The 27,253-nt window shown below is 32.7% G+C and overlaps 1 protein-coding gene across 4 annotated transcripts in view; it reads left to right on the plus strand.

The window, feature by feature from the left end:
- Positions 1-18,153, plus strand: part of LOC139685880 (ligand of Numb protein X 2-like) — a 91,586-nt gene extending 73,433 nt beyond the window's left edge. The window contains exons 7-11 of one of the 4 annotated variants that reach the window (XM_071583007.1): positions 4,282-4,404; positions 4,908-5,095; positions 15,962-16,120; positions 17,232-17,372; positions 17,739-18,153. In XM_071583007.1, coding sequence (XP_071439108.1) covers positions 4,282-4,404; positions 4,908-5,095; positions 15,962-16,120; positions 17,232-17,367 — 606 coding nt within the window. In that variant the 3' untranslated portion in view covers positions 17,368-17,372; positions 17,739-18,153. Of the gene's footprint in view, positions 1-4,281; positions 4,405-4,907; positions 5,096-8,459; positions 8,724-15,961; positions 16,121-17,215 lie in introns of those variants that run through there. The other 3 variants (XR_011700237.1, XM_071583006.1, XM_071583008.1) reach the window with 3 other exon arrangements.
- Positions 18,154-27,253: the final 9,100 nt, after the last annotated feature.

A 27,253-nucleotide genomic window follows, 5' to 3' on the forward strand; every position in this document is an offset into this window, starting at 1 on the left:
TCGGGAAGTAAGAGGAGGAAGATCTATGCTAACAGTTAAAGATAAGGCGGGTAAGGTAATAGTTGACGCAGGAAAGATCCAAGAGAGATGGAAAGAGTATATAGAAGAACTGTATAGTAAAGAACTTAGACCAACAAAGTTGGACATTGAAAACGAATATGAAGATAGCTCTAGTCCAGGCATACTGGACAACGAGATAGAAAGGGCATTAAGGGAGATGAAACTAAATAAGGCCGTGGGGGTCGATAACATTTCCGCGGAACTTTTAAAAGGCTTAGCAAAATTTGGGAGGAAGAGGCTATATGGGCTGATTCGTGGTATCTATGAGGAAGCAATCTGGCCGGAAGACTTTGTGAGATCAGTTTTAGTTCCTATTCCGAAAAAGGTAAAGACTACATCATGTGAGGACTACAGGACAATAAGTTTGATATCCCACGCAGCTAAAGTTGTTCTCAGTATCATAAACAAAAGAATAGAGAGTTGGGCAAATGATTACTTAGGGGATGATCAGTTTGGGTTTAGGAAGGGGAGAGGTACGCGTGATGCCATTGCAGTAATGAGATTATTAATCGAGAGGAATATAGGATACGACCAGGAGGTATTTGCCTTTTCGATATTAGATTTCGAAAAAGCGTCCGATAGAGTGAATTGGGAAAACCTAATGAGTATATTGAAAAAAATAGGAATAGATTGGAAGAAAAGGAGGCTAATCCGCAACCTGTTCATGTTTCAGGCTGCTCAGGATGGGGAACGGGGAGTCCGGATGGGCAGTGTTAGGAAAAGGTGTAAGGCAGGGTTGCCCATTATCACCGTTGCTGTTCAACCTGTATGCAGAGGAAATGATTAAAGAGGCATGGGAAGAACTGGAGGTAGGAATGAAAGTGGGTGGGGGTTCGTAATATAAGTTAGGTTTGCTGATGACCAAGCTTTAGTTTTTCAGACAGCCAAAGGGTTGAAAGCATTTCTGGGTGAATTGGAAATTCAGTGCGACAGGTATGGGATGAAAATCAATATTAACAAAACAAAGGTTATGCGATTATCTAGAAAGAAAAAGGCTAAGATAAACATTAAAATAGGAGGGAAAAAACTAGAGCAGGTAGAACAGTTTACGTATCTCGGTAGTGTTTTGGACCAACACGGTCAAAGTAGTAGGGACGTAAGGAGAAGAATTGCGCTGGGCAAAGAGGCTTTCACAAGCAGTAGGGAGTTGATGACAGGGACGTTGAGTAGGGATATTAAGAAAAGACTCGTAAAAACTTTGATATGGAGCGAAGTTATGTACGTCGCGGAAACGTGGTCATTGAAGCAGGAGGATAGACGTAGACTGGAGGCTTTTGAAATGTGGGTGTGAAGAAGAATGGAGGTGAAATGGACAGAGAAGAAAACAAATGAGGAAGTACTTGGAATGGTGGGCGAAGGGAGGGGTTTGTTGGGGGAAAACCTATGGAGGCAGGAAAGTGGATGAAGGGGGTATTGACCGGCAGTGGGATGTTGAAGACTGTAACAGAGGGGAGAATGTTAGGCAAACGAGGAAAGGGAAGGAACAGGATAGGGATGTTGGACAGGATGAAGGGAGGAAGATAGTAGTCAGAGATGAAGAGGGACCTGATGTAGAGTGGGATGTTGTGTTTCGCTGGAGGTCACAAATTGTTGAGTTAGTAATTTTGTCCATCCAAAAACCTACCTTAACCGGTAGATTACCTAATAATAATAAATTATATATATATATATATATATATATATATATATATATATATATATATATATATGTATGTATATATATTTATGTATATATATATATATATCATATTGGGTCGCGGTAGTCCAGTGGTTAGAGCGCTGGAGTGCTGATCGGAGGGGCCCGGATTCATTTCCCGGGCATGGCACTCTGGGAACCTGCAGCTCCATTCAAGCTATGTGATTTTTTGGGTACCAGAGCTTCCTGGGAAACCATAACCGGCACAGGGAAAGGAACTGGCCCCCTTACCCTGACGCGTGAATTTCACATGCCGCCGGGCTTAGTACTGAGTGAACTCTACCATCACCTACCCAACCGACTTGTGGGTTGATTTTTGTGTTTATGGTTTCTATATATATTATAAAATCATAAACATCATAATTCACCTAGCCCGGAAAGGTCAGTTTGACAGGTGAGGTTAGATTTTACCTGCTAATAAGGCTGATGGGATGTCAAATGAGAGGGATTCACAGAATTTCCTGGAAAGTTATTCCTAAAAATATTCCCAAATTAATCATTAAAGTATGCAACTTAGTACATTTAGATATATCTCACTTGTGCTGCTGCAGAAAAACGTATGCACCTTGGACTAACAGGGTTTTCATCCCTCTCCAAGTCCTTGTATCCCTCCTGACAATCTTGAAAGGACATAGAAAATGTTTACCTTTTATTTCATTAATATTTAAATAATAACAGAAAAAAAGCTTTGCATAAAAAGTTAAAATTAGAATAACCTCGTGGGATCTAGATATAAAAGATTGCCACAGAGTATGGCATTTAAACTTGAAGTCATAAAATGTGTTCAGAACAGAGGAACTTGACAGCTGAAAGACATTATGAATTTGAGAAGAAGATACGAGAATGGAGTAAGCAGAAGATGGATCAAGTAAAAGCAGATATGAGTTTCAAGCTGTACATTTAATTACTCCTAAATGGCAAAAGATTGGGGAGCATGATGTACCTCAATTATGTATCACAAGGAGGATAGGTTTGCTGTTTAAACAAAAATGATTTTCATCAGGCAAAAATTATCAATAGATTGTTTATGGTCAATTTTCTGGGACAACATCATGTTTCAAGAGTTTCATGGTGAGAAATAACCTGTGTATACATACCAGAGCTACAAAAGCACTAAAACTGCCACTGGAATATTAATGTAGGATTATAAGGCACCCAACTCATTATGTCATCCTGAAAGGAATAATGAAATAGCAATCAATTACTGATTGATTTCATAACTGTGGATTTTTCAATGGTCTAGATGGAATTGATGATGTGATTTGCATGAGAAAAGTTACAACCCAGGTGTAAATACTTGCAGAAAAGATTAAGCATCTGTGATGATAAATTTCTGCATTTCTATATGGAATAAATGTTTATGCATATGCTATTTTTTAATGCAACAACTTCAGTTCCTAAACATTAAGGGTTGACACCAAAACACTTTCATGCTCTCCTGTCTGATCCCAGCATTTTCATAAAGTTTAAGCTGAAAAAAACGGATTACATCTTATGCAATGGTCTCATTCTTAAGGAAATAAAGTATTTGGTTCTTTAATAGTAAATATTTGGGGATGTACAGCTTGATTGACGATTTAATTTATTTTAAGCAGTAATTTTTATGAAAGGCAACCAACAGCTAAGGTCATTTGCGCCATTAGAGATGGATGGGAAAGGAAGGGTGGAGAGAAACCTGGTGTCAGTATTAGCCTACTATTGTCTAAAGGTGACAAGGGGACCATAATTTAACGTCCCATCCAATGGACGTCATACTCACTCAAAGAGCTCTCCACAAAGCACCCCAAGTAGGGATCAGCATACCCGTTAAATATTTATTGTCTCCAGGATTTGAACCCAGGCCCTCTCAGTGGGAAGCCTGTATATTAACCAATGCACTATCCTGATTCCCTTATTTTTACACCTGCATGTTGAGCATAACTTAGAGTCCTAATATGGAAAAAAGTAATTGGAGTCCTAATATGAAAATTACATTCTATTAGATTATAAACTGTAATAAAAAACAAAATTTTGCTAAATTTAAATTTCCTTGTAACTTTGTGCCTCAGGATCCAAGCTTAATTCATGCCAATAATAAAAACACAAGTCAGAGGAAGACATGCTGGTTATAATATTTGCCTAATAAAGCAACTGAGTTTTGCATTTTAGGTCATATGGCTATCAATAATTTTTAAAAAACCTATTTTATTTTATGCTCAAAATTTGATACACCATGATGGAGAGTTCAGAAATTACAATTTAATGTTTGAAAGTCACAACCTAATATTGAGGAATGGGACCTTCATATGTGCATTCAATTTTGTATGTACCAATAACAACATTGCTAGTAACCTCAGCTTTTTCTGCTGTGACATTCTGGTAACATTGCATTAGTGTTTTCTGCCACAAGAGGATATTGTTATCATCAGACTATTCATTTAGTTTTCAGGAATTGTGCATGCATCTATAGATTAAAAACTATACCGATAAAATTGATAATTAATGCATTCAAAAATTGTTTATTTCTTCTAAAACCCTCTTTTTAGAGTGTGAACGAAAGCCTTGGAATGAGAATTGGAGGAGGAATGGGTAGCAGTGAAGGCAATATACCAATTTATATTGCTAATATTCATCCTCAAGGCTGTGTTGGAAGGACACAAGAGATTCTGGTGAGTATATGAGCCAATTCAATTCAATTGATACCATCAATGCTTGAACAAAAATTGAATTGGTTGTGATTAAATGCAATTCGATGATTATTTCACCGATCTTTATGAACTTAAAAATAAGTTCAATATTTCAGTTAAAAAGGCCTAAGCTCCTGAATTTTTAGAAAAATTTTCGAAGTAATATTTCAAATGCCCATCCAAATGTTTATAATAAAAATTTTCTGAGTCAATGAATATTACATTGGACTAATTTTAAATGTCAATATTTACTAAAACCCTGCACTGCCACAAGAATTGAGAAATAACAATTCAAGGCATTATTTTTCCAAACTATTGGCATCACAAGAGGCACATACATGAATAGAGGCACCCTTAGAGAAAAATTTAATAAGCAAACTTTAGCAACTTTATTTTTTTAAACGATTCTTAATGTTGGCTTTTTCTTGCATAATAATATCAATTTCATTGCTTCCCATTGAAGGATATTTTATCATTTATTGCAGAAAGGTGACATTCTGCTAGGTGTTTGTGATACAAGTTTAATAGGGCTAACACACAGCCAAGCTGTAGCCACTCTGAAGGCAACTGTTGAGATGCCACGGGTGAAGCTGACTATTCTTGAAGGACCAGAAACATCATTGGGGTCATTTAACTTTATACCCTCCTGGCTTTACTGGCAATCTTTGCCAAGGTATGTATATTGTAGAGACCTTTCTAAAGGAGAAGGGTTCAGTGCAGATTGAGTAATACTTATATGGTTAGATATTTACCAGTTACGGTGAAAGTATGTTGGGTATTAATAAAATATCAAATATTTCAATTTCATTTTTCTCACATCTATTTGTAAATGCCAGTAATGAATTTTCTCTCTTGATATAAGTTTAGAACTACTGAGTGTTGACAACAGAATTGGAAAAATGTGCTTACTACTGCCCTGCCATAATTCTGACAGAAGTTTATTTATTCATGAAATTCAGCTTTTCTGATTTAATATGTGTACTTAGGTATTTGATTCACAACAATTATCATTTAAAATTTCTTTTGCCTAATGTGGCTTATGCAAATGATATTTGAAAGGAGGATCCCAGCTTAAAATGTAAAGTAAAAAGGTGGGTAAATAGTAATGAACTTATAGCCATTTTATGCATGATCTTAATTAATTATGAATAGATAGATAAAATAAAAATATAGGAAATTGGGTTAGTAAAAAATGTACTTGATATTACTAAAATTCCTTATCTGTACTTCTCCAATAAATACTACCTCCTAGATTCAATACTTATAAAATTACTGGTTAGACACATTTTTGTGACACAATTTTTAATAAACCACATGGGATTTTACCGCAGGAACCAAATCCTTTGTTTGGTGCCTCAAATGTAATATCACTTATTTCCTCTAATCGTCTAGCATTAAAGGGTACTTCTATATGATACTTTTGCACAAAATGTTTGATGGTGATAATCATGTTTTTTCATGAGTATATATTCACCAAATTAAATGCATTTAATCTTAACAATAATTAATTGTAAAAATTTCCTCTTTCCCAATGAGCACAAAATGTGTAAAATTTTGCAAATACATTTATCAAAATACCACATGTTCATCTTCTAATAAATATTGAAAATTGCACGTCCTTATCATTAGCCTGTATTACTTTTCACAGTGTTAATTTATTCAGGTCTTCCGTTTAGGAATAAGTGGCAAGAGGGAAAACAATTGTAAACCACCTAGTTGAGAATTAAATAAATTTTCAGAATCTGAAACCAAATCTATAAGTTATTTCATGTGATATTTAATATTTTAAGATTCATAAAATGCCATATGTGTATCAGTTAGATAGATTAGAGGACAAAAACCATGGAAATGTGGTACCTACCTACTAGCGCATTGTGAAGTACAAGTGCTGGTAGTCATTGTTTTAGTTGATATGATGATAAGGTCACCATTCACTGTTTATTAGCCAAATAAAACTTAGATAAAATGAATAGAATGGTGCTCAGGAACGAATTTGCTTCTTGTATTATAAATATGAAAATTCTTTATTCAATGGAGTTCAGTGGCCCATGATAGGTATAGGGCAAGTTACAAGTTAAAATGTGCAATAATTAGATAACTTTAAATTGTTTCTGGATAATTTAACACAACAAATAAAATAATTAATTTCATCTTCATGTGGGTCCATAGCAGGGCAAAAGTTGGCTAGTAAACGTATCTTCATAAATATTCCTAGGGAGGTACCTTGAGGAAAAAGCCAAACTAATTGGGCAGAAAGATTATATTGTCAAGTAAATCTTTTATATAATAATTTATCCTATCCAGATACAGAGACAACACCTATACCCAGCTATTTTTTTTATTAAAGTTGCACGTGAACATATATTCTTTGCAGATTAAGGACACACTATTTAGAAATTTTCAAAATATCAGAATTGCTCTTTATATAATATTAACATTTTTTGAATTACCCATAATGAAATCAGTGAAATGGTACCATTAGGATATCTATTTATTCTGAGTAATAACCTAAACATTTCCCAATCCTGTGATTTTCTTTTTGTATAAGTATTTTTGAATGTTTCTAGGTCATTAATCAAAACTTATTTGCCTAGCAAAAAAATTAAGATTTTCAGAATAGATTTAAATTGTTTCATCAATGCTATTTTAAAATTTGGTTATTTTAAATGCTCATCAATTGAAAATTTAATTGTCAGAAATGGTTTTTGGCTATCATTCTGAATGAAACTTGCATCATGAATTACTCAGTCATAACAGTACAGGTAGCTGTTTCCTTATCTAGAGCTGACCAATCATAATATCACCTAAATCTCAATAATTCTGTAATTAGTGATCACAAGAAAAACAGATTAGCAGCCTTTGAAATGGGACTTTTTAAACAATCAATGCGAAATCAGTATCTCTTTAGCAAAGAAAAAAATTTGCGTTATAGAAATAATATAAAATAGATGTAATTAACTTTTCATACTCAAATTTCCTCACTGAAATATAACTTTTATTGCCTACTATAATAATACTATTTGATATGATAGATGGATAATAAAAATACATGACCTGCATGGAAATTTAAAGAGTACAGTTAACAAAGGGATTGATTACCAATGTTATTATTTTTATACAGAACTCCACTTTGGGCCCAGTATTAATCATGTCAGTATAAATTATTTTGATATTATCAGCATCAATATTTCTACTCTTCAGATAGTATATCTAATAACGAATAACAATTAAATCATCATCGAGGCGCAAATAATGGCTAAGTCATGAATTAAGATAGTAGGCTGTACCTATGGAATCCTTAAGTCTTAACCATGATCATTGGAGGAGAAAATTTGAAAGTGCGAACCAGCAGCAAAATATTGTATATCTATGTAAGGAGCGGGAGCATAGAGTAATGACAAATGTATGCATGGTGATCGGTATCAATTGGGGACATATTTTAAAATTTCAAAGTTTCAATAGAGAACTTTCTGGAGAATTAATCCTCCCCTCATGGACATGATTTTTTATTTCTCCTTATTTACATAGAGTCCATAAGAGCCTACATGTGGAAATTTATATTTAAACATACATGTATTAATGTTACATGTTGTCTATAACAATGTTTCAATTTAAGCATGTTTATGCCAAATATCATTAAATATATCCTCTACAAATATTTATTCTTTAGAAGACATCTTCACATGGACATCTCAAGGCTAATGATAGCATGGAAAATGTGAAGTAAATTCAAGCCACCACTGGGTGTGCAAAAGAAGAAATTATCCCATGAAAATGAGCGTGCTTTGTTTGAATTTCCATGCATAGTTATTTTCATTGTACATACCTGTGTAATGTTGAAAAGAATTCAAATATTTGCCTAGGGTGAACAAATGTTTTTCCACATCTATACCACTAAAACTTTCAAATTAGTAATGTTATAATTTACAGTATGCTCTTTTTAACTTCACACACAACTTCCATCTTTGATGATCTCTTTCTTTAGTCCTCTCCCTTCTTCAACATGTGCCTTTTCATGCCACCTGATCTTCTTTCAGGGATGTTTTTTACTAGGAGCTCGCTGTGAAGGCCCTTCTACATCTTCATTTGTGCCATCATGGGAGAAGTCATGATTTTTGTTGGAAGCATTCAGCCCAATCTTTATCAGCTTCAGCATCAAAATTTAAAAACTCTGTCAGCTCATTTCTTTTAAATGGTTCATAAACACTAAGTATAGTAAAGCAAGCAGAGTCTGTGAACCACGGATTTGATTCTTCTGTCCTCTTCATAGTCTTCTGTAGTTGGAATGCCTACTGTGACAGGTACACGTGGCCCTATCAACTGCCTTGGTGTAATATTTTTTTAGAAAATATTTAATGGCTTTTTTACTCTATATCCTGTCACTCTGCTTGCTTTGATGTCATCTATGTTAGCTCATACATTGTTTCTATAATTTTTACCTCTATTATCTTATTTACTCAATCAGAAATCATTTGCCATTGCTAAAATACAAGCATTAACCTCCTTCCAAAGCTAATTTAATTTACCATTTATTTGCTAAATGGAAACCTGTAACATATGTGGTTCCTTAATTTTTTACTTAAAAGTGAGAAGTCCGAGCCTGGAGCATTGTTACTAAAACATTTTTATTTATTTATGGGTGTTTACGTTTAAAATTTTGGGCAAATTTTTAAGCTTTGAAAATGATATATATGTGAATGGCTAGATCCAGAGTAAATTTAGATTTTGAAAGCCCTTCTTTCACACAGCCATTGCAGAAGTTTTATAGAATAGCTTGTATTTTATGTTGATAAGTATATAATAGATGTCAATACCAAAATCTCAATGAAATTATGCAAACTATAGCTGAAATGTCTGAATTATTGTCCATTATGAAAAATAAATTTGTAGTTTTGAAGTAATTTATATGAATACAACATTATAGAAGAAATATGTTGCAGTATTCTCATGTGCTTGTGAAAACCAAGCATAATATTTATGCGCATAGAGAAGGTAGGGGAGGCCGGGAGTTGAAGTTATCAGCGCTATAAATACAAGGGAGTAGGAGGCATGTACATTTGAGACAAGCTGGCCATCACCATGAATATTATTCCTATTTTTGTAGCGAGCAAGTAATAGGACCAGGACCTGAAGGATAAATGTGTAATTGGGAGTAGTAAGAGAATGGGGGTTGAGAGCATATTCTTCACATGATTTACAAAGAAAAGAATAATAAATAAGGGAAGGTAGCATTGGAAAAAACTTTTTATAATTACAATTTAGATAATGGAAGGGTTCTGGACAAGAAAAAACTGATAACAATTAAGTTGTCAGACTGTAGCTGAATATATTTGTGTGTAAAAACATTATTTTACATGATGAATATAAAAAATCTCTAAGAAGTACCTTACATTTCAAAATCGTTACTTCAACAAGTCATACCTTAAGGTAACACTTGTTGACTTTTTGGTAAGATAAGGGACAGCTAGAAACTGTCCCTTATCTGCTTCTACCTCATAGACCATAGTTATGGCATCATATTTAGGAAAAAGTAAGTAAAAGGAGAAAATGTGAAATGAAAGTCCACTGAAAGAGGGAGAATATCTTGTTTGCATGGATATGCACTTGCAGTTATGGAAAAACATAATAATATTCCTTGTTTTTAAAATTATACCTTCTGAACTTTCCTCTAGAGGGGTCCACTGATTTGGGCAGAATTAAAGATTTGCAGAAATTGATTAGCATCTAATGTACAGAAACTGGCATGATATGACTGTCAAAATGTCAACATTTAATGTAGCCATTAATTTCTCTAATGTTTCCTTATTTTACCCTGTGAGTGGCATGCATGGTTAATACTTTCAGATTTCCTTCATTTGGCTATTGGCCTCATTCACAAATCAAATGCCAGAAATATAGAAAGAATGGCAGGAGTTCAGAAAGAGGATTCAAATTCCTGATTGCTTTTGATAATACAGGTATATGGCAAAAATTTAATCATCATTTTATGAGAACATGAAATCAGTATGCTGAGTCTGTAACAAGCAGAGTAGCCCAAAATAATATTGATGATACATATCTTCTTTGGCCAATCTTTGTACATCCTTGGAGAGAAATGTCAATTTTCAATATTGAAAATAATGTTCCCATAAATATGATGCATTTTTAATGGCATTTGATTTTGTAATTGTGTGGGTTACTGTTCAGGGGTAGACCGTTGGACTGCTGAACGGAGGGTCCTGGGTTCGATTCCCGGGCAAGTCTCTGGGAACCTGCAGCTCTATCCAAGCTATGTGATTTTTCGGGTACCAGATCTTCCTGGGAAACCATAACCGGCACAGGGAAAGGAACTGGCCCCCCTACCATGATGTGTGAATTTCATATGCCATCTGGCTTAATACTGGATGAACTCTACCATCACCTACCAAACCGATCTTTGGGTTGATTACTGTGTTTATTGCTTTTTTTGTAATGGTATGCTTCCATTATGCATCCGATGTTCTAATTGTGCCTTAATTTTAGATTACAGTATGTAATTCATCAACTGCTATGCATTAAATTTAAGATACTATTTAAAAAGATAAGATTACCAATATTTTTAATTTTTGAATCTCCCAAAACCATTTGATGGCATTAAAAATTTGCATTCAGACAAACTACAGATCCTTTGGTTTTAGAAGAACACATGGCTTTCAAAACATTTACTATTTCACGATCGCTAATTTTGTTCATTTATGAGTGTATGTGTGTGTGCATTTGGGCACAAGCTACCAAATAATTCATTTATCTTGCTCTACAATACATAGACCAACCATATTATACTAAGCATATTTTTCTATAGAGAACTCAATCCAACTCTATAATAAACCTATCTCCAGCTTCATAGACTTGTTTCCTCCCTAACTCTATCCAGCATCCCTATCCTGTTCCTACCCCTTACTTACTTGCCTAACATTCTCCCCTCTATAGCAGTCTTTATCATCCCATCAAAGGCATTGACCAGCTACATGACTCTCTCAGGAAATGCGGGTACCTTGAAAAACTACGGAACAGTAAAATTTTCAAACCATCGTCCCAGTACACCCCTCTCTCCAAACCAAACCACCAAAAACGCCCTAACCTTGTCACCACTTTCTTCCCCGGAACCCACAAATTTAAACAAACTCCAAGAACATATAATCCATTATCTGTTTGTAGTTATTAACAACAGTCAGTCCACATCACTTTTCTTCCCCATTGTCCCTTTGTTTGGTTTAAACTCCTGTCAAACTTGCGAGACATCTTTAAGTCCACATAACCACATGCGGGCACCTCCATCTCTTCTCCACCCCTGTCCGCACCACGCCACTGCCCATGCTGCAATTGCTGTCATTTTTTAAGACCCGCCACCTCCCTTACTACCGATTCCCAACCAGATGCCAATTACACCTCAAAAAACATTATGTACCACCTCTCCTGAAACTTCTGCCCTGCCCTGGGCTTGTTTTTATGTGGTGTTTACCACACACACCACATAAAAACAAGCCCATATCTGACGCAGGACTCAGCCTTTGTAACACCTATTTCCCTGGATTCAGCCACAAATATAGAGGTGAGAACTCAAGAATCCGCTTAAATAGTAGCTTTTCGATCTTTTAAAATTCCCACCCTTAACTGCCATCTTTAATTCCCCTTCCAGCATTCCCTGCACCTTTCCCTTTTCCCCCCCAAGATGAATAACATCTCTCTGAAATTTTCAGTCTTGCTTGAAGAAGGCCTCTGAAAAGGCCGAAAGCTCAAACAATCTACAATGTGTCCTTTTTAATGTTACTATTTTATGTGTTCTATTGTGCCGTCCAAATATTATACTGCTTGTGTGAATCTATATCATTGATATATATGTATATATCTGTGTGTGTCTGTGTATGTATGTATATATATATATATATATATATATATATATATATATATATATATATATATATATATATATATATATTTATATATAGATAGATATAGTTTTCCTCTGGAAAGTCTAATTCAAAGGCGATGGTAGAGTTCTAGTAAAAGGCAATGGGAACCTATGTCAATATTTTTCCCAAGGATAGAATGAAGGATACTCGAGTGACAATTAGTTCTGACTATTACCGGAATTGATAGAGTGAATTCTTCTGTCATGAATACTGCAAATCAATCTGAAAAAATTCCTCTCTCTGCTTTCTCCTTAAACTTTATTAAGATCCACTTGAATGTATTTTGCATATGGCCTTATTTGATTTCAATTTCCTTAATACCCTTTCCATCTCCTCATGGAGTAACCCAGACCTAAGCTGATCTCATCTACACACTTTTCTCCATCACTTCTAGCCTTATTGATGCCATGTCTTTATGATATTGCTCATCCATATATTCCTTTCATATCTCCTCAAACTCCCTGGTTGATTTAATACTGTTCCTGAATTGCCAAGAATAGTTAGCAAGGTTTTTAACCACCCTACTTCCTGAAAGTGTATTTGCCTTCCTGTGTAGCCTACAAATTTCATTATTACTACTTAAAGGTTCATTATCTTTGCTATTTATTTCCCACCATGCTTCATTTACCTTGTTTGTTTACTGCCTCAGTTTATTATTTAGCTTTTACTTCTCACTGCCTTTCTCTTCAATTAGATTTTTCAATTTCCTTTCCTAATACATATCTTTCTAGATATTTCATCTGTCATCTATGGTGTTCTATTTCATCTTCCTATAGTTTTATTTGCAACTTTTGATACCTCTTTCCTGATGTTCCCTTTTCTATATTGCCTATATCTCTAGCCTCACCCATCATTTTCTCTAGAGTTTGCAGATACTCCTTATTTGTTTTAACAGATGATGCATCTACCTTTATTTGTTAAATCATCTTCCATATTTTATCTATTTGAATCCAATAGTACACATTATCATTACTCATTTTTGCCTAAATCCAAATCTTTTCCCTAAAATCTGTGAACTAATCACATCATTCGAATATCTGCTTGTAGCCATTATTTATTGTAACTGATATATTTCAGAATACCAGGGAATTTATCATGCATATATGTGCCTGGTATTGTGTCTAAACCAGTATTAATTATGATAACACACCTTTCTGACAAAGCTATTTCTTTCTCCTTTTGGTGATTCCTTGTTCCTAAACAGTAGTCGCCTACCTCAATAACAATTTTTCCTCTGCCTTCTGGTGTGTTTTGTTGTGCTGAACAAGAACTAAGTCATTTGGTTTGGATTTTATTTCAACTAACAATTATTTATGAGTAATATGCTCTTTGTTTACTGCTCCTCTTCCTAACTTTTCATTCAACATCATTACCACCCCACGCAGTCCGCTCACTCTTCTGCATACTGCACATTTAGGTAAAACTATCACTTTCCTCTCTCCATCTCTCTCTTATTACTTTCTAGTTTTCCTGTCCTCAGCATTGACCTAACTTTCCAAGTCTTAATCTTAGTATTTTGGTCACTTTCTGAGTCCTTAGTGGTTCAGCCAACTCTCTTGCACTGCAAGGATTTTTTAAATGAAAAATTCAGAAACCTTTCTTAACCCACTGCCAGGCACAGTACATGATCAATGTCAGTGGCTAGCGTTGAGCTCTGTTGGTTCAAAATTTTTAAGAATCTTGTTTAGAGCCAAAACGTGAAGATGTAGACAGCTTTGTAATGCTTGTTGAGATTGGAATGAGTCTGTCTAAGGAACCATAATGCAGCACCTGTGTTTGATAAAATGACATATTGTCTAATGCTACTTATATCACTCCTTTCATAAGGAGAATATTTCAACGACCCTTTTCCTCTGGAAGAATAAAAACCACAATTCCAGCATATCAGCTATTTTCTATTATTACGGCATTGCTATTCAATTTGCTTCCCACGGTCGACAGTGTTTCTGTTACTTCTGTCTCAATTGCTTAAATTCAGTTGTAATTCACAAACAGCATGAAGAAGAGAAGTTCCAAGATGCCACACATTCAGCCATTAACTTTTCAACATCACATGATGAACACCAATAGTGCCAATCCCTCCTCCACCTCACCTCCCATCTCCTGACTATTACACCTCTTCCCCTTATCCATTCTCTCAACCCTCTGCCTGACTCAACCTTATAAGTAATGTTTCCCTGAGTCTGCTGATCTGTGATTGACAAAGGTGGCATGACTGTTTAAAATTGAAAACTTTATTGGTAATTTTCTCATTATGAGTTATGTGTATCTAATTCAGGTTTTCTTTTGTGTCAGCCCTGTCCATCCAGTAATCTCTTGTTTACAGTCTTCCACAAACATGAAATATTGTTATAAAATTATATCTTCACAGTAACTACTTCTTTTCCTTTAAGAAAAGCTGAAAGTTTGCATTATTTTCACCCATTTAGAGAGATTTTTCTCAAAATTATCCAGGTTATTAATGTTATCTTTAAACTGATATGAGTGAGGTATTCCATCCATAACTTCAGAACACATTCAATACTGCATGCAAGATATATCCCCCAAGGCTCAACACTACTCTGCATTTCATTCTAAAACACACAGTGCACTCATTGTTGTCAGTCAAATAAAATTATTATTTATTTTTTATCATATATTTTATAAAATTATTATTTTAATTAATCCAACATATGAATCCTCATAAGATATATTGTTACAATGAATTTTTAATCTAAAAATTATAACCATGTGTAACTATTGAATGGACCTATGCATAGAATTTATAACATGAAAACTAATTGATACTTAATTTGTGCAGAAGTAGGCATTAATTAGAGTGAATCAATGTCTTTAATCCAGTATTTTTTACATTGCTATTAGATGTAAATGGAGCAAATGTAAGCTCATACCCTAGTCATCAAATTATGTTTATGTAGTGCCTTAAAATAATGTCTAATATGTATTGCTTCTTGGGCAAATTGCTGGTAGTTGGTAGTCGTTTTTTCAGTAGGTATTGCAGCAGGTAAAACATTTTTACATTGTCTGAGTTGTATGAAAATATGCTTAGAATATTCATTGATAATTAAATTACTTCAAAATTTTCGTAGGTAAATGTTACTACCTTAATCTACTACCCAGACCGAGAACTTTAGATGCAAATGATATACCTAGTAAATTTTTGCTAGAAGTCTCTATTATCATTAGTTAGGATTAACAAACTAGTATGGTAGTAAGGTACCACATTTCTAGTGACTTATTTTGTAGTAAATGCAAAAATCTCAAGTGAGGTGTTACTAAAATAGAGGCTGATGTTTCATGTTCCAATCCTCTTCATTTTTCTTACATATTTATTCTGAGATTTAACAAAATCTTGACAAGGCCAATAACAGTTCATTAATTTTAAATAACTAATTTAGAGAAATTGTATTGTAGATAAAAATACAATGGCATGGCTTTAATTTTCTATATCTTTTCATCCAAACATAAATTGATGTGTATTTGGATCAAATTGTACTTTCTGTCTTACTAATATGTCCTGTCAGCATCACTGTAGGCATATATGAACTCTGTAGTTTAAACAGAAAATAACATTTAAACTAAAACATTCATTACTCTCAAATTTACAGATGCCTTCAGTATCCTAAAACTGTTATTTTGCATAGAAGTTCTTCTGAAAGCCTTGGATTTAGCATAGTGGGAGGTGAAGATCCAATCCGTGGTCCAGAGCCCATCCATGTTTTGTATGTAGTACAAGACTCACCAGCATCTAAGGATGGAAAACTCAGGTGAAGGAATTCAATTTTTATGATTATTTTGGGAGTAAAATAATAATATTTAAATGTAAGTGGACCAATAAAATATTTCACTATAATTTGTAATGAAATAATAATGCATTGAAAAAGTCAGGATTAGCATTCTGTATTAATTTATTCATAAAAAGTTACTAGCATATTTATTTCACCATAAAAGAATAAAAATCTAAATATAATCTCTTTTTCATTTATGCTTTCAACAAAAAAAAGCAAAGACTGAAGTTTAGCTGTGAACTAGAGTCTTGCTATTTTGAATGATATGAGCTTTAATTTTATAAATTCTAAAACTGCTGATATGGGAATGGTTATAATAATAACCACTTGCCATAAGTCGTGCATTTTCCAATCCTTAAAAAAAATAGAAAAGTTGAGAAAAAGCAATATCAATGAAGTCAACTTTTGGGTTAAGTACTTCATATTCATTCACTTAGTATTTCATAGGATGCTTCAATATAGGGAATTGTGTTAAAGTGAACAAAAATAAAATTAAGTATTTTAATGCTACTTGGCACAGCACATGCAATGAATTGCTAAAAAATGAATTTTAAAGTCTTAGAAATGACTAGAAAAATGAGTTAACTTGCAGTGGTGTAGGTTTATGAGATATCAAAATTTTCATTTGAAATGCTTTTTAAAATTACCTACTTTCAATTTTTCCTAAATTTTTTATTGTCATATACATTATTATTTACTTGTAGAAAGTTCTGAAAAAATAAAATATTTCAGTCATTGATTCATATTTAATGGCATTATATCCATTAAGAAAAGAAAATCAATCCATTTCACTCCATAATAAAAGTATAAGGACTTATTCCAGTTGCTATGAAATTTAATTAAATATAATTGTAGCAGCCTTAAAAAGCTTAAAATTACCTTTTAAGTAAATTAATAATTAATTGTGCTTAGCAATTTAAAATAAATCACTACCATTCATGGATAATATTTTTTGAGATTTACAGGAAATTTTATTGATATTCATCGGATGACTCAACTGATTCATTTTGCACAGAATTACTGACTAGCATTGCACTAGTTTTACTTTCTTTCCCATTTCATTTCATTTAACAGGATTTCTTTTCTTCAGGAGTGGTGATCGCCTTATAGCTGTAGATGGCCATAGCTTAGCAGGTGTGAAGCATTCCACAGCAGTTTCAATGCTCAAACAAACTGGTTCATGTGTAACTCTTCAAGTTGTGTCATGGATGGGTACTGAACTTTAGATGAGGTTGCTGTACTACATAAGAACAAGTTACTATTTTTATCAGAATATTAAATATTACTTCAAACAATGGTTGTTACAAGATAAAAAGTTTATTTTTAGAATTGCAAATTCAAGAAATTTCATCACATCTGTCTATGATGTTGTATATTTTACCATCTGTTCATTTTCTTACTTCACTGCTATGGGTTTAAAGTGACTCCAAGCCTGAATGGTGAACGTGTTTCAACTGAAATACTTGCCATACAATATTTGCAAGAGAAATTTGAAAATATTGTATATCAATCCTTTCAAGCCAATAACTTACATTTAAAACTACTTATGTACCTACAATGAAGGAGTCAATTAATTTATGATCCCCAATTTTTACAGGCAACCCTCATTTTTGTGGAAAAACGCTGCAGATAATACCACAAGAGTAGTGATTACAAACACTTAGTAAAGTCTCATTGAGTAGAGTATACATTTTAGCTTACAAGGCTTCCTATATTTTGGTTATAAAATGATGAAAATGTCTTTTGAATATTTTGTGCTCGCTAAACATAAAAAAATTTTGATGCACCAGAGCTTACGTTTAACATCACAGTTCAGGAATTTTATATTTGCCCCTTTGAATAAAATGTAATGGAAAAGAGATAGCTTGATTGTATTTTAATAATTAAGCCAATATAAACCATTTTCATTCCACAATTTCCTTTAAAATATTGAAAGTAGTGTGAAAGTACTGCTGGAGCTTGAATTTTAGCACACATTATCATAAGCACACCCACTTCCAGCATTCATTTCATAAAATAATATTTGGCCACATATGTATTTCTACTTATTAACTTTATATGCAAAATAATTATATTCCATATAGTTCAATCATAATCATTGTAATGATTTTTTTTCCATAGGATATTGTAAATATCTTGTCCTTGCATCAGTATACTAGTATAAAGGCATAACACTTTTTGTGGGATATTTTACATTGGATAAGCAAGAGTTACGATTTGAAACATCTATTATTTTTGTATTTTCTAATGAGCAGAGATTGAAAATTATCTCAGTAAACTGGGCATAGGTGATAATTTTCTTAATAAAACTCATAGTTTGGCTCTTATTTTAGAGGTCCCCTTGGTCAAATAATGATGTAGCAAAAACATGTTAACTTAATAATGACTGCAACTACTATGGTGCAATTTGTGCAAAATAGCATTATTCATAATTAGATCCATTGCATATTTATATACCTACTTCATTGAAAGCTGTATTAATTAACAAGTGATGGCTCCCAGAAAAATGGACTTTTAGTGAGTTGGTATTGAAATAGAAGCACATATATTAGTTGTATTGTGAATATTGATCATTAACTGATCATATATATTGAATAGTAATTGAAGATTGCCTTACCTTTGTGTGTTCTAACACCAATAAGCAAGGGTCATGGAAGAATAGTTTATGGTTTAGGAAGCCAATATGAAAACACATACCAACTGGTAATTTCATGACAAATCGTTAAGTGCAAAATATTTTGCTCTAATCCTGTAGATAAATACAATGTCTTGGAAACGTATGGTGATATTTCATCACTTTCATCATGCCTGGCTTAGAGGACCCGAATAAAGCAGGTCAAAATTGGTACCTAATTTAAGGATTTTATTTTCTTAAACTGGTGAAAACTACTTGGTTAATTCCTTCGGTTTTTTTCTGAATACATTTTTTGACTAAGTTTTATGCTTTATTTCATTTCTTAAAAAGTCTCTCTTCAATGTTTTAAATTCTTCTCCCCTGTAATTATTGTTGCAAGGTATATTCTCAGCCTCAAATTGGAGACTTCTCCCATTCAATTATTTATCATATATTTAATATTTAAGTTCATGTGAGATTCTCTTAGTAAAAAATGATGATGCCACTTAGACCTGATGAAGAGAATGAAACTGAAAATGAAACTGAATTATTTCATTATCACTCAGTGACAAAAAATAGGAATGCAGGTATTTCTTGGACACAACCTTCATAATCTAAGAAGTGAAAGAATCATCCTTATGGCTACTCTTTATTACTAAAAAGAGATTGACACCTGTTGAAGCAACAGTATTTTATCAGGATGGGATTAAGTCTTTAAATAGGATTAAAAATTATGTTTATAACAAAAAGACAATGAACTAAATTTAGGGGAGCTCAGTATATGCGGCTCTTAAAAGATGCTTCACTGAAGCTCAACATTGAGGAAGTGATTAGTTACATATATTATCCTTAAAATATCCACCTTTTGGATAGCCAAATATAATAAATGATTAAAAACCATTTATTTTACAAAAAAAATAAAAAAGCCATTTATTTTGTATTTTAATTACTGATTTTAAAATTAATAGTGCTAAGAATTGTTTCATGTTTTATTATTTATTGAGATTTGATTTTAATATTCAGATCCCTAGCACAAAAATGAGAGTATTTTCTCCGAATCAGAGAAAGTAGCTACCTTTTTAGATTAAGTTAAAAATAGAATGGGTAAGAAAACAGGCTATAAATTTCTCAAATATATTTTTTACAGCGTCCATTGCCATTATGCAACTGATCACTCGTGAGCAAGAATGACAATTGTCCCACCATTTAATCTTTTCTCACTCGTTTTTTTCATCTATTTCCATCTATGTACAGCAATGATTGACAATTTCATAGCTCTCTCAGCTTGAGCAAAAATAGTTTGATGTATCTTAAAAAATTATGGGATAATTTTCAGGAAAAAATAATATTAATATACCGAAAACCGTGGCATACTTCCCTGAAGCTGAAATTATGTTTGGGCACCCTGACTTGTCACATGCGACAGTCCCCCGCCTAAGGGAAAGCCAGTGACATTGGATTACCTTAAGTAGTGATTCTGTGGTGGTGCTACCATTTCTTTCAATAATTCAATGATCAAAATTAACTTCATGAAAATAAATAAAAAAATATTGGCTTTCAATTAGTGCTGCTGGTAATATCATTTTTTTCCTGAGTTGTAATGCAAAAGACCACTGACTAATTGAAAGTTATTATTTAAGATATTGGTTTGGAATCAAAACTATTGTCATCAAGTAACTGTTAAAAAAGTAGGAAGGTGCCTAGTTTACCAGTTCTTGCATTTTCTCTTAAAGTTGTAGTATATTGTGGACTTTGGTTCATGAGCAGCAAAATTTAGTTTGACCCATGAAATATGGATCATTACACTTAATAAATAGTGTGAAAGTTAATTTGATGGTAAAGTTTTCTAAGCATAAATTGGAAAATGGTAGGGAGGCACCATTGACTGATTTCCAGCATTTTCAGTTGCTAAAAACAAGAATATACTTTTTACATTACTGATTGGTCAGGTGTAAAAGAAGGTCACTTTTAAAATTATAAGATTGTTTCATGGAAATAATTCAATGAGAATTTTCAACTTCTAATAATTAAATTATGTAGGTAACTTATTTAAGGGAATGCTGGAGCTTAGGTACTCATTCCATCCAATTCCACAGCATTATTTCAATATCTTCTCTCATTAAAAATGGTGATTGGCTAGAGCCAACTCCACCCTTCGCTAATAATTCACCCATGGCATAGTTTTAGGGAATGCTGTTATGCTCTAAATTCTTATTTTCAATCTAAAAAATATTTTTGTCACATCAATCTTTTGGTGAGGAATATTAATTTTCAAGGATTTTGAAAGTAACTTTAAGTAGCTGCCTCTTTTTTACTCACATATAATTAATAGACTCTCTGCCACCAATTCTTTAACTGTCTAAAATCCCTGACAGCTTTTTCGTTCCAATGATAAGCTGTATTCTAAAATCAAATAGGATAAATGAGCCTTGATGTGTGACTTAATACGCATGGTCAAACTCTCCATTCCATTGCTAGTTCATAGATCCATTCATATGACATTATAAAGTGTATGCTCTGTTTTGTGGCCTGCAGCTTCAGGGGAAGTAAGGTGAAAGATAAAAATTACACTTAGATAGTAATATTTTCCTCTCCTTTCGTGGAATTAGTAATTAAATAAATGACACGTGTATGAAATCATATCCTCAGAAAAAATGAATGAAGTTAACGAAAGTTATTCACCATTTTAACAGACTACTGCTCCAATATTAATTGTACAATTTGTGTACATATAACAAATTATCCCTCTCCATATATTGTAGCATTGCAATACTGTTCAATGACTTAAACTTCATTAATGAGGAAGTATTATAAACTATTGGGTTTTCTGTTAACGTTTCCAGTGATGAATGTGAGTGAGGAGTATAAGAAAATCAATCAGAATAATAGTTTACCTGAGAAATTCCATGACAAATTTTGAAGCATCCCTCTTTAAGTTCCTTGGAAAATTAAATAACTTCTTAGAGATGTGTCTTCAGATACTTCATTTCTGAATAAGATTATACAATATTCACAGGGAAGAAGAACAAACAGATCTCAAGTACTATGTTCTTTAGAATATGAACTCAATAATAGTTCATTTTTTAAAGAAAATAAAATTGGTGGTAGCAAATGAAAATTTGTTTGGCCACATGTTCTATTTTTTTAAATATTGAGTATTTATTCTTTTTGCTTTGATTGGTTGACTACATAAAATGCATGAATTTATTTTGCAGACTCTTAACGGCCACCTTAATGTAACCCTGGATTGTTTTAAATGTTCCCCTTACTGTTATACTGTGGCTTGGTGGGATTTCAGATCCTGTCTTGCATGCATTTTTATAAATAAATATTTTTTCCCTATCACGGAAAAGAAAATAACAATTATGTTATATACTCTTACATTTATACACCCAAAACTTATCGATAAAACTATCATCCAAAATTATCCTATCCCATGCACTCCACTTGAAGGTTAAAAAATAAAGTCTTTATCCCTTATATATTTTAGTGCTGCTGAATATGATCACACAAATAATGAAATTATCCTCTGGACTAAGTGACTCATGCCTGTATGAGTCATTTTGTCCAGAGACAGAGACACGCACATATATTTGCTGATTGCTAATGAATATTATATATGGCATCTGATATTATCCAATAAAATATTGATAGTGATGCAAGATAAATACCAATAAAACTTTGCAGTAAATTCTACATATTAAACATTTAGGTATTTTTTATGCCTATAACTATAGGTGCTGCTTTTTGCACTGTGCTGTGATTATAAAAATGACACCAATTTAATTTGCCACAATACTAAAACTAATGAAAAAATTACTCCTGATTAGTCAAAAATAATGATAGCTGTGCCTTAAAAATATGGGGACATAATCGCAAAAATCTATTTCCAAAATTCATGATTGCTGTAACATTTATTTGGCTCAAAGAGAAGATTTACATGTTCCATGTTGATAGCTGAAGAAAAGGCCTTGTTGATAAATAAATATTAAAGAATGAATGAGCGGATCTGGTATGAGGCTTCAAATAACTCTTCTGGGTTGACTGCAACAAGTGGAAACGTTGATGGAATGTGAAAACTGTAGGAAAAAATTTTTTAAACTTCATTAAAATAACAACTGACATTTCATTTGTCAAAAGCACGAAATATTTAGTAAAATAGCCCATGGCATGAACATCAGTAGCCTGTATTGGGGAAGGTCATTAATTATGCATTTGTGCTTTTTGTGCAATGAGAGGTTACACGGAGTGTTATTTTTCTAACAATGGAGGATAAGCAGTACGATGTAATGAGCAGCTGAATAATCTATTTTGGTGCTGAATTATTGAGTGCACATACTGTGGAATTTAACTGAAATTTCAAGTGTGGAAATATGCACATTTCTCAATGATGATCCTGGAGTCATAGCATCATGATTTTTAGCTGGGTCAGACTTGATAGTTACAGTCATGTCGAGAGACGTACCAAGACATTATTTTTTTTAATGAATTGAGATAAGGTTTGGAAAAAGGTGAAATATTGCATTTTGTAATTAATAAATTTCCTCTTACCCATAAAACACCATTTTATGGTTTTAATTAGCCCATTAACCCTCAGTATATATGTTGCTGCATATTGAAATTGGATCCCAAAAATGAAAAATGAAAATATTCGATTTGGAATTTTTTGTAAACTGAGGCAGCAACCCTAGTTGTAGTCAAACTTATTGTAAAACTAAAATCAAATTTTTCCATTGAAATTGATTTGCCATTATGTTATGGGTTCTATGTGGCTAAGGGAGTATGGTAGCTCAGGGTGTAAATTTTTTTTGCTGTCAGATGGCCAGGGTCCAAATCTGGATGACTCACTGAAAACCCAGCTTCATTTAAGTTCTTTGGCTTTTGGGTATCATATCTACCCGGGAACACACAAAAATGCATAAATTTCACTTGCTATTGGACTAAACAATAGAAACGTTCTATCCTCTCCGATCAAATCAACCTCTTGTTTGAATAGTTGCCTTATTCTTTTAAATGGGATTTAATGAATATTAAATTAAAAAATTTTAACCATTTATAATTTTTAATCATTGAATGCTTTGACAATATTATTCACCAATGTTTCAGGATCATGTGCTAAATACATTACACATGTATTGCATGCATCATTTAAAACAAAAAACAATTATATTCACTTTTGTTATTTGGCAGTGCAAAAACTTTTAAATGCTATAAAGCGACTTTCATTATCTTAATGATTTATTAGCTACCATGAATATGGCCAACTAGTGAAGAAAGAAAGCCTTTTGTAATTGGTCATTATTCAATTTAAATATCAGTTTTTACATGATTGAGTAATTGGAGTTAACAATCTTGTTGCATGAATTGAATTAGTCCATAAAATTTTCTCTCTGAAGTTGACAAGTTTTTGCACCGATTGGCAAATTATCAGTTATCTACTTATTATTCAGTGTATGTCACCTATGCATTTCTATTCATGCATAAAATCAATCACAAATGCACATAGGTTGTAGAATAATTTCAAATTGTAATATTAACAGAAAAGTAAGATACATTGTTCCAGAAAATGTAATAATACTAAATGGTCATGTATCATTGTTAAGAGTTCTTTGTAGAACATGTGATTTTTAAATTGGTGCCTACCTATTGTTTCAGTATTTATGGCACTGAAGTCATTTTAATTATTCTGTGCAGTGTGATACATAAACTTCCCTCAGTTCAATGGCTTGTAAGATATCACAAAGAAGTAATAATATCTAATCTTAGTCACAATTCATAATGTATAGCTTATAACCTAACTAATGTTTTGTATGTTTATGCTTCTTGGCTTATCTCTGGGCAAAATAATAACATACTTGCCTCATTTGCGCTAACAAAATTTCATGCAAAGTAGAACTGTGTGACAGCCAAAGTCATTACAAGATGTTGGCAATAAGCCTTTGTCTTATTGCCAACATCTTGTAATAACTTTGGCTGTCACACTGATAAAATGGCAAAGGTGCAGCAAGGTCCTGCAATTTTTCATACAACAGTCACTTCTTCACTTAAATTTAATATTTTAAGAAGTTTCTAAAAATCTCACAGCGAGAAAGTCTAAAAAGGAAATGATAACCTTACCCTTTAAAGCATTTTCTATCCCAAGTGATGATATGCAACAGATGAAAAGATATCCCAATTCAACTTAAAGCTAGATTCGTGGGATGATCCCTTCTATATTTAAAAGGGATAAAATCTATTATTAGAGAAGTTTTTAATAGCCATTTTTCTGCATTTATACTTTTTATGATTGAAATTTCTAATACGTCATATGATCCTTTGATAAAAACTCCTGGACATCATCAGGCATAATTTTAGCTGCCTATCTAAATATTTGTTTTCATATTTTTAAGACATCATCTTGCGATGCCTAACGTTTGAAGACATTGTGCTGTCACATATAGACACACTGTCACATTCTAATATCAAATTGATGATGAGGAAAATTTTTTAATGGCATTGTAGAATAAATGACCCAGGAAATTATTGTACTATGTATATAAAGTAACCATACCTGCATGAATAGCTAAATGTATACATTCAATCAGAGCTTTACAGTTGTAGGTACCCAGAAAACTTTGCTGATTCATAAAAAAAAATTTAATAGTTTTTACCAGAAATAAAATAGAGAGAAATACCTATCAACATTATTCTTGTGCATTGTAAATATTCACCATTGCACAGTAGGTAGAGGGTTTGTTTAACTGCACTGAAAAAAGTCATCGGTATGAGAAACAGGAAAACTATAGAGTCATATTGACAGTTGAAACTGTTTAATCAATGACAATGGTCTCAATGCTAAAAATATTATAGCTTGGTTTTGAAAAATAAGTAATTTTGATGCAAAAGATATGATTTTTGTTATTGGTAGAAATTTTCTCCTTACAGAGTTGTGGCAAAAATGGTAGTATAGCAAACAGTCATGTAAATAACTATTTTAATGCATAAGTGAATAAGTCCGCAAATCATTCTTATTCTAGAAATAGAGTAAGATAATTTTTGGCACAAAAGGTATTTTTTACCAAAGTGAATGTCTTTCTGAAGTTTGTAGAGAGTAGAATATATTTTACTTATACACTATAGTAGATGTAAATGAATTTTTGTAATACAATGTAAATAACTAATATGCACATAGCCTGAAATGGCATTTGTATTGCTGCAAATTGTTCATTATAGATTATTGAAGGAATAAATAATGCTTTTATGTACTCTATTTTCTTTATTACACAGAGACAATCATATTAAATTCCAGTGGCAAGTACATTATTAAAATTTATGTAATTTTATAAACTAAAGGTTACAGGTACTTTTTCTTTGTTGTTTTACTTTTTCTTGTCCTTAGGGACATGTGTCAAATATTCCCATTTTTAATAAAATACAAAATATTATATAGCGTTATTATTGCTAGTTTATATGCTGATGAAACTGCATTGAAGTCTGAAAAATGACTTCACATGAAATATGTTTTTACTCATAAGATTGCATTTTGAATCAACCTCTCAAAAATTTTTCAGCTATAATCTTAAAATATTGATCTTATTATTATGCTCACAAATTTTAAAGAGGAAAAATTTACAACCTAGGGACTAAGTTGGTTATGGTTTAATATAAATATAATGTTAATGGCTATTAATTCATTAGATATATTCAGATAGATTAGATGTATCAAATGGATTCATTAAATAATTGAACCATATTCACTTGCCCGATTTAGAATTTTCTGGCTTCGAATATGAAACCATTATTAATTCATTCATGTAAAAACATTGCTTTTATTATTGGTGTTTCATGGGAAACTAATGGCACGTGTTTTCATTCATTCTAAATATTACATTAGAAGTACTGATTGAGCATTTTAAAGCATGAACTAGTTAATTGATGATTTGATTATTAAATAAAAATACCTACAATATAGTCATTTAAATTTATTTTTCTGCTGGTTAGGGTAGTTTTTGGATGGACAAAGCCTAGAAAGTAATAAAACTATATGTACATTTACTTGCATCACCCAACCAACCAATTCATTACTTGGTATCCAAAATTAGAATATGTACCTATTCAATACTGCACACTTCTTTCATCTCTTCAGTCGGTCCAACATGGCTATCTGGATTGGCATGTTGGGCAGACATGTATGTGTCTGCTATTTCTACCCCGTCCAGGTTTACTCAATTTTCTCCCTTTTGAGGTCTCCAAATCCTATTCCCAATCAATATTCTGCATCCTTCTTTCCTGCTTCCATTTGATATCATCCAACAATCCTCTCCTTCCTGACTATGACTAGAGCATCCACGCTTTATTCCTCTCTGAGCATTTCACCTTTGTTCTCCTTTTCCAAACTCCTATTTTGATAACCAGCAATCTATGCCTGTCTTCTTGCTTCATTGACCATGTTTCTACACTGTACAAAACCATGTCCCATATCAAAGTTTTGACAAGCCAATTCTTATCGCTTGTATTCA

The sequence above is a fragment of the Hetaerina americana genome, unplaced genomic scaffold (genome assembly GCF_022747635.1).
Source record: "Hetaerina americana unplaced genomic scaffold, ioHetAmer1.1.p SCAF_12, whole genome shotgun sequence".
Lineage (NCBI taxonomy): Eukaryota > Metazoa > Arthropoda > Insecta > Odonata > Calopterygidae > Hetaerina > Hetaerina americana.